At 43.4% G+C, this 9,508-nt stretch overlaps 1 protein-coding gene across 1 annotated transcript; it reads left to right on the forward strand.

Moving 5' to 3' along the window:
* The first annotated feature begins 5,531 nt into the window (after positions 1-5,531).
* LOC126544412 (uncharacterized) lies at positions 5,532-7,139 on the forward strand. Its single transcript, XM_055061073.2, has 2 exons — positions 5,532-5,639; positions 6,448-7,139. The coding sequence occupies exons 1-2, from the start codon at positions 5,634-5,636 to the stop codon at positions 6,754-6,756; spliced, it is 315 nt and encodes a 104-aa protein (XP_054917048.1). The 5' UTR covers positions 5,532-5,633; the 3' UTR covers positions 6,757-7,139.
* The last annotated feature ends 2,369 nt before the right edge of the window (positions 7,140-9,508 follow it).

Consider the following 9,508-nt stretch of genomic DNA (forward strand, 5'->3'; position numbering starts at 1 on the left):
GGATCGATAGTGTTCGTGCAACGGATGTCTCAGGCTGGAACCAATGTTTCGACATGAGGACTTGTTCTCGTCAGATTTAAACATCCACATTTAGAACATGGCTGCTTGATTCCAGCTTTTTTCTGTCTGTAAACCTGTTTTGCACAGGAGTTGTGTCTTACCTCTATCTGTTACACCGGTCTTGACAGCCTTTGAATGGTTTTCCAAAGTGCCGGACAAAAGCTCATATATAAGCGTTGTCCCTGAAAGTATATTCTATTCTTTCTAGTGTTTTGCCTTAATCGATAGGGCTAGAAAACGTGACGAGCGTCGATGTCTGAAGAAAAAGAAGAGATGAATCTAAGGTATACTTATGGCATTCCCATCTTGATTCATTTCTAGGTCAAGCTTGGCAATTCAGCATAAACATGGCAGCTCACCATAAGACATACTTTGTACAAACATGTTTAGCCCCTGCGGGGCGAAGCATGTTTTTGACATCTTTCCAACGGGCTACCGCGAATGAATTTGAGGCAGTAGCCTACCGATAAGAGAGAAGTGGTGCCCCACGCAGAAGAGACTGTAATACTATGAAGTTGTGGCCGAGACTGAACATTTCAGTTAGCCTTTATGAAAGTGCCTAAAACTTTGTCTTACTCTATCTATGCACGCTATATCTATCCAATCCGTCCTGTATTATCGTAGCGTTTGGTAATACTTTGCTTATGTTGAGCGTCTCTACAGCTGCAGTTCTGAACAAAAGAATCTTTATTCCGGAACCGTTCAGCGCAAATCCTCCAAGTAGAGACAAATTCCTGAAAGAGAAAATCCATATTAATTAACCTGAAACAAACAAACTTCGAACACCAAATTAGGAGCAAGAAATTTCAATCACTGGACCAGCAGAAATTTCCTGTCAGCTATGTACCTTTGAGCCACAGTTGGGTGGATGACCGTTTTCTTTTTCACGAACCTTCCTCGACCTTATAGGTTTCCGCAGAACTTATTCAACATGTTCAGTGTTCCTGTACTTTGAATTGTCCATTATTGCGGCTTCGCTGTGCTGTCTGTAGCCTGCAGGTTAGCTGAGATGTTAAAGCAACCGGAAGGTCATTGGCCTCATGCTGACCCCCGGACCAAGAGAAATTTTTCATCAATTGTGAAACTCCATGGAAATCAGCGTGCACTACAATCAGCGTACTCATGCCATCCTGGCGCTTGAAGAACAAGACTCCGGACCGTTGTTCGAATCAGTGCTCCTACAATGCAATGCTACCATGCAACACCACCTTCTAAATCCTCGCAACTACCTGCTGCCGCACAAGATGCTGGGTGGCGCGGAAGTAGCGGTGTGCAGACAACCACCGACAAACATGTATCCCCACTTAGGCACACTACAGGCCATGCACCCCACATTATATTACAAGAAATGCCACCTATGTAACAAGTACGCCTCATTGTATCACCTCACGTGAGCTTGCCCCAGCGTACAGGCAGCCCCTAAGGTGCCCAACCTTACACCTGAGAAGTGCTAGGTTGTGCTCACGAGGTCGGCCCTGAACGACTAACGATAGCTGACACAACGGGCCTTAAGCACAACAAAGGCCACGGGATTTCTGGAGAGAGGGCTGCTCTACTCGCAGGCGGAAGGCATCCGCTTAATCTATGCCTCAATAAATGTTATTTACTTTCCTCCTCATTTCTGAGGAACACGTGTTGCTTTCCTTTGTAGTTTCGGGTAGGGGTTGGGTTGATGACAATTTTCCTTTTCAAGAACGGTTAACAGCATGAAAAAAAGAAAAGCTTCTTTCTGAATTTCACTAGAGCTTGCCATTACTAAAAGTTCAGTGTAGACTAAACAATGTCTTTGAAAGATGTGTTGTATTTACACACGTGGAACATGCACGAGTACTTTAACATTTCGGAAACTTCGCAATTAGATAAAGACTTTCGCCGCAATAATATAGCCAACAGTGAGTTTTGTTGAGGGATTCCGCCCATATATTCTGTAATAGTAGTAATTAGGCGTTGCACAGACATAATTTATATTAGAGTGAATGCCAATCATTATGACATACCAACACAACACAAGAGTGTGGTTTAATATATCCGCCTTTACAATCGGTCCTTAAAACACTTCACCGATGCAACGCAGAAGCTCGTGCCCAGAGGCTCTCCAAATTTATTTAATTGTAGTAATGGTGAACCGTTGTTTTTCCTTACTGGGGACGGTGATGCGCCTCTGTGACTTCCGCCGCGTCGTTACGTAGCGAAATTCGCTCTCCGCCCGATCCATTCTAATCTTCCTCCTTTGTATATTTCCCCTCCCTTCTTTTAAAAAACGCTCTTTTGGTAAACTTCCTGTACAACAAACAACCTCCTACGTCCAAAAGCTGTACACTCGCTACTAGATAGGCCGTAAAGCAGGACTTCGAAATAACTTTGACCACTCTGGTTTTCCAAACGTTCACCTAATAAAAGTACGTTGGCGTTTGTACACAGAACTAATACAAGGATGCGAACCAGTGGCCATGGCCATGTCCAGTCGCAGCGATGCTTTGTTCCGCTTTTGTTTACCCTTCAATCAAGGCGACTGAGCAATTTATGCAACTACTGTTGGTTATTGAGGTTTAGTCACCTGTGGCGACTCGTTGATTGCTGATGTTTGTAGTTATAGTGCCACTCTGAGAAAATGGTCACCGTGCTCTATGATTTTGTTTTATTTTGCTTGCGTTAGCGGCCTATTGTTTCGGGTTCCTTGTCTCTAGCTTGGTTGATTCCTAATTGCTCACAGGCTGCAATCATCGAAGAGGTCATACTGCTCTTTTTTGCCACGATCGATTCATGTTATTCAAGCTTATAACAATAAAAATTAAACATAGGTTGTCGTCATTACTTTACACGTGTTCATTTCTGAGTGAGATTCTCAAGCAGCTTCAACCTTTTGCTTGGTCACCTGTGGTAACATACGGGGCAAATAAACTTCAATTTTCAATGCGTGGTATCCTAAGGCAGTGGGCGGCCAGCAATACCTAATTGGCCTAGGCATGGATAACTGGTTCTTTCGAACGCGCAGATTTTAATTTTCTTGCTTTTTCCGGAAAGTACCCTCAATTCTTAAAAGGGTGTGACGAACTTCTCGCATGAGTGATACAATCCGCGCTCTTGCGTCGCACACCGGGAAGTGAAAAACGAATTGCAACGCGTTTGATCGCCGCGGGCAAATGCTGTGGCGAGCAGAATTACCAAGTGGGCTAGGTCGCTTCTGCCGCAATGCTCAGTAAAGGGGTTAAATATGGAGGTGGAACGAACAGGGCATTGTTATTAAAACATTCGCGAGCTTGAAGTCTTTGTGGGCGAACCAAATGTATTTCCCCCCTGTCTCGATGCAGCCGCACTTGGCGCCATTTTCGGACACGCGCCAAGCACGGCGTCTGTAGAGAAAGGTTACGGATGGTGTAAGAACCGAAATTTAGCTTGGGGTTTGCGGGAAGTGGCGCGAAGCAAGGTGTGTGGCAGGGAGTACAGCCGCGTATCAAAATAAGAATAAAAAACACACAACAAACATCAAGTACTGCGCAATTCGGCAATCATCTTCATTTGTATTTCGTGCGCGTTTCAATTTGGCAACAAAGCCTATCTGTGCCCCTTAAAAAGATGTACCCCCCTTCGAATTTCCCCAGCGCAATCGATCCGAAAGGACGACCAGAAAAGTCACTTTTTCACAAACAACCGACAGCTTCGCGGTCCAGTGATCTTACCTTGGAAACGTCCGACCTTCGTCTCTGTTCAACGCCGGACCCAATTCTAGTAACAACTAGTATGAGTACTTCTTACAATTATGACTACTCTATTGCTCTGTTTATCCTTGAATTGCTCGTTTACCGGTTGACGCGTCATTGGTAACTAAAGTGGTAGCCCGTGGTTCATGTTACGTGAGTAAACTAAGCGGAGCGGGCCCTCTTAACCTATCTGCACAGATGGTCGACAACACCACGAAAATTTTCTGATCACTCATCACAAAAAAATAATATTGCTGGTGAGAAAACTGCACGCTGAATAAATATATAAATAATACTGTGAGACGCACAGTCGCTGACTAGAAACTTTGGGTTCATTTTTTTATTAAACTGAATATAAAAGAAATGAACGTAGTAGGTTTATTGTGACTATGAAGTAAGGGTTATTATATGCGATAATTTCTTTTTGATGTTTATTTCTCGTGCGCTGCTTGTTCGCCATAACTAGTCAACCACCTTGACACTACAGCTTGTAATGTACATACCTTGATTAGAAAGTTTGTAGACACACTACGCATTACTTTTACTGTGCAGTGCAGTGATTCTCGTAATTCAAGTGGTCTTCCAGAGAAACCTAATGGATCAGCAGACTTTTATTTCAAGAAGTTTTACGGTAAAAACGTAATTTACACCAGCAGACCTAACAAAATTTATAAGTTAATACTTGTAATAGATCTGTTCTAGGTCTTCAATGAGATCACATGAATACACACACTATGACTTCCAAGACGAATTACAGTTACAATAACCTCGTAAAAAAATTCGATTTCTCACCTTTTTAAAGCATCGCGTTACTCCAAAAGATTTAATTGCACAAATGAGTCTTCTAGCGATGGAACAATAGCCCTGTTTCGTAGACATAATCATATATGCCATGTTTTGAGAATTTATTCCGTTAAATTTATCATTGAAATTCCCTGTAGCTTGATGGTAGCTTAAGAAGTGCTGTTTAGGGATAAAATAATGTGTCGAAATATAGCTCATTCACTAACCTTTTTTTCTCCTTAACCCAACGAACTTACGTGACATTGAAATAGCGTGAGAAACTTTTCATCTTATTTCTTTCATGCTATCCGGGAGCACAACGCTAAATAAATACTACCCCGGAATATTTCAGGCTGCCGCAGCAAGCTTTAAGGTAGGATGTCTAAAATGCTGAAACATTATAACGTTTAACCGGCCAAGCGCAAGCGACGGAATGAGGGACATAGACTGAGGAAAGATGATTAACATCTCCATTGTTTGCCTACGCCATCTATCCTGTTCGTGTCTCTTTTGCATCTTGGTATGCAATGCCCGCCATTTGAAAGAAAACCAACCAGCCTCGCTTCAACATCTCTTGAAGCGTTTTTTTTATTTTTTCACGAATCAGGGCACGGTTTTCTGATACACTAAGAAGCTTGAGACCTTGAACGCTAGCGGACATCCGACAGTTACCCGTCCCACACCCGAGGCATGAAAAAAAAGAAAAAGACGGGGACATGGGAGAATTAGCTACGCCGGAGAGTGTGATAGCCGGGGAACGCTAAATAAGTTTCGCAGAACACAGCGTGAAAAGCTGAGACACGTTTAGGTTCAGAGATGACGTCTTCGACTTGATGCGAGTGGATTCCTTCGGTGCTTGTGGCATCAGGCCGACGACGATGGTCGACTCGTAGAAGCAGTTCTGCGTCATATCCTGTTTTGTGTTTGTGTTTTCACTTAGCACTTCGGCGCCCGCTGTGAGGCGGGTATAAATAAAGAACCACTCAGCGGCGGAAATTCAGTCACTGCCAACGATTTATCCTACCACCTAAGGAGCCCTCTGCCCTTCATCAGCTTCAAGTTCGGTACAGGACGAGGATCTCACCAACAATGAAGGTAACCCTGTTTCTTCGGCATATAGCATAGTAGTGACGTTTACGGGAAGAGATTACTGTACTTATATTTCGGTATTAGGGAATATTGTAAAAATACTCGCTTTTAGTGGAAAAAATTTTAATAAAGGAGAGCAGTTCCTGGAAAAATGCGCTTTATAAGAATGTGAGTGCTCTTATTTCAAACATTTGCAAATATCTGCAGAAAAATCATCTTCAGGAAAAAAAGTTAGGATTATTATAAACATACTCTGGACATACAAAGTGTATAAATGGAAGTTTACTAACCATCAAATATACTGCTATAAATGCCCTGGCTATCTTTGAACATATTGTTTCCATAATATTCTCAAGTCATGCAGACAATCGTTACAATTTACTGCGTTACAATTACAATGAATGTTATTTTTCTAATTTGCAAAATACCTATGGCAATTTTGTAGACTCATTTCAACCATACCTAAACGCATGTTCAGCAAACACTTCATGCTCATCTTCAAAGCTCGCTTTTCAAACACCGCACAACATAATTCATCGCCCCAAATTGTACAGAATAAACCTATGGATGGGAAAGTGTATCTTGCTTTGGGAGCGCCTTGCGGTGTGCTACACTGATGAAGCACCAAGAATGCCTATCGCTCCACTGTGCTATAAAGAATAGTTGGTGCTCCATGCAAACGCGCCACTCTTCGGAAATGCCGTAGTTAATAGACATAGTTACCAAAACCTCAATTATATTTACGGGTTGTTTTCAAATCAATTCTTGTGCGCAACTTCATTTAACCAGCTTTATTACTTTATTCCAAATGCAGTTCTTTGTTGCCGCCGCTGTCTGCGCCCTCATGACCTGCGGAGCCTTCGCTGAGGAAGCCGCCAAAAAGGAAAAGGTCGAAGGTCGCGGAGGACTCCTGGGCGGTGGTCTTGGAGTCGGCGGCTACGGCGCTGGCGTGGGTCCCGGTCTCGTCGGCGGTGGTCTCGGAGGTGCAGGTATCGGAGCAGCTGGACTCGGCGGCTACGGCGGAGCTGGTTTCGCCGGCCCAGCAGTGGCCGGAACCGGTCTCATTGGAACCGGTGGTCTGGGATACGGCGGTCTTGGATACGGCCGCCTCGGTTACGGTTGACTCGGCTACGGCGGTGGTCTCGGCTACGGTGGCGGCTACCAGTCCGGCTACGGTTCTTCGGCCGGTGGACACCAGGGAGGATATCAGGGTGGCGCTGCCGGACACAACCAGGGATCAGCTGGCTTCGCGGGTGGTGTTGCCAACAGGCGCGTCAACGCCTACAACAACAACCAGGGCTACAGCCACACCTCTGGATTCTCGGCCTCTGACAGCAAGGCCTTCGGCTCCGGTCACAACCAGGGCTCGGCTGGATTTGGAAAGGGAGCTGCCGGTCACCAGGGAGGATACGGACAGTCGTCGTTCGGACAACACGCTGGTTCCGGCTTCGGTGGAGGATACCTCGGCTAAAAGATACAGTCAATAAAATTTCCTTGTAAAGCGGATCCTTCTTTGCATCTTGCCGTCTGCTGTTTTTTGTTGTCTTGCCGAGTCTGCAACTTGGGCCACAGGGTATGTTCCCGAATAGACAACTTATTGGGTAACTGGGTAAGTGCAACTGGCCGTCTGCTACAAGGCATATGTTTGCAAAGACGTCCTGGGGCACTGAGCATATGCAACTTAGTATGTGGCACTAAGTATGTGGGTATTCGTGGCAAAAAAGATCTTGAGAACGTTTATGTGCATCTGGGCAGGTACTTGAACGCACAGGTGAAACAAGCGGCAATTCAAGAAGTCGGAACCACAATATTGAAGATAGCTCCAGATAAGTGACGGAATTGCCATCGAAAGCGACTGAGTGTGAAGAAAGCAACTAAGTTTGTTAAAATCTGACCAGATCGTTCATTGAGCGAGGACGCATTGAGTAAAGAAACTTCACTTATGAACAATTCCAAGATGTGCATGGCATCCGGCAATATTTTTTTTAATATGTTCCTCAATTGTATTCGTTACTCGCGTTCGAAACGGAGAAATCGGATTCGATTCTCAAAATGATGAAGTATGCCAAGCATAACGAAAAAAGCGATGATTGGTTTTCTTTCTAGGCTTGGAACTCAACCTTAACTAGTAGGGCAACCAAAATATAGACATTGTTTATTTGTCTCTAGAACACTGCAAGTTCCATACTCTCTCTAAAAAAAGGTAAATAAAAACTAACTAAACCATGTTCATTTTTTTCGCAGGTTCCACTCTTTCTCATAATAGGCCATCTGCACTTCGTGAAGGATGCCGGATTTTACGAACGCTTCTGACAGCGGAAATTTGTCCGCGTCTGACTCTGTGAATGACTGACTGTATTATTTTTCTTTTTTTTGTTATCTATTCTTCCCCTTTCCCCCTCCCCATGCGTAGGGTAGGCAACCGAGCTCGTCCTTGGTTAACCTCCCTACCTTTCCCTATTCGTTTCTCTCTCTCTCATTCAGAATGCAAGGTTACTTGCACAGGGGTCATGCATTACATTTGGCAATGCTAGACCATTCTTGGCAGCCCTTGAACGCTTTTGTAGTCTAACGGACCAAAGGATGCATTTATGCAAAAAATGTAACACGACGCAATTTACGAAGATATAAAACGAACATATGGGTTAAACTTAAGCGATTGCTAGTTATTCTTTATTTTAATTATTTCCAGGGCAAACGTGTGACTTCACTTGGTCAGATATAATTCAATTTAAGCTTTGCAACGGCATCCGCATTTCGCATAGAATAAGCAAATAAAAACTGTTCTTTAACTACTGCTTTATAGAATTTGCACCTAAATATTTGTACATTGTGAAGCTTACTGCACATGTTACGTTGCTAATCACACGTAGTTTCTTTGGAATATGTATGACCAGTCTATTTGTACACAACATAAAAAATTACAACAGTTGTCACTGTAACATGCGAACGAAACCTCAGAAGGCCAAATACGCTAGCTATCCTCATGTCGTCGTAGCGCCAATTTCAGTAAATAACACAACCATCTATGGGGGGCTGATGTCAAATTGTCCTACAACAATTCCTCATAAAAACAAACAAGGTAACCTACCTACCATAGTTGGTGAATGAAATGAGCTTTTGCTTCCGAACCCCCCTATCTCATCAACTAGCATTTCATGTAAAATTTCCGAACGCATTCTGTCGTCACAGATGACAAAATTCCTAGATTCTATTTTATTCTTTTCATTCGCACGGCACGTCTTCGTAACTTATTTTCTTGCGCAAATCAAGCTCTTTCTTTCACTTACAAACTTCATTCAATTTTGGACTGCCCTTCCATGGCTGACTGCTTTATTTTTCTTGGTTACCCAAGAGCGCTTGATAAGGCGTGATGCGAACTATTACTTTTCAAGCTAAACAAATTGAATATAGATGCTCATAACCTCATCTGTGTGGAGTACTTTCTTCTTAACCTCTGCAGTTCGTTTCATGCAATGACAAACAATCTTCTAGTAAAGCCCTGCATTCTGGAGTACCACAGAGGTCGTTTATAGGTCCCCTGCTCGACGTAATATGCATTGAGGACCTCACGAATTGTGTTTCTTCTAACATCCACCTTTTGCTGACGAATATGTCCTGTTCCACAAAATTAACGACAATGATGACACTGTTAGCTTAGAGTATAGTCTAAATTTTGCATGTAGCTGGTGTAACAAGTGGCTTATGGAGCTGAATCGTGACAAATGTAAGATTCTCCGCTGAACACGAACTCTCACTGCCACTCACCCTTATCTTCTCAGAAACATGGTTCTGTAATTTGTTTCTTCTTGCCGCTGTCTGGTGCTCACATTATTTTAAATATTCGATGTACCTTACATTATTAACAACGCGAA

Source organism: Dermacentor andersoni, chromosome 10, assembly GCF_023375885.2.
Source record: "Dermacentor andersoni chromosome 10, qqDerAnde1_hic_scaffold, whole genome shotgun sequence".
NCBI classification, from domain to species: Eukaryota; Metazoa; Arthropoda; class Arachnida; order Ixodida; family Ixodidae; genus Dermacentor; species Dermacentor andersoni.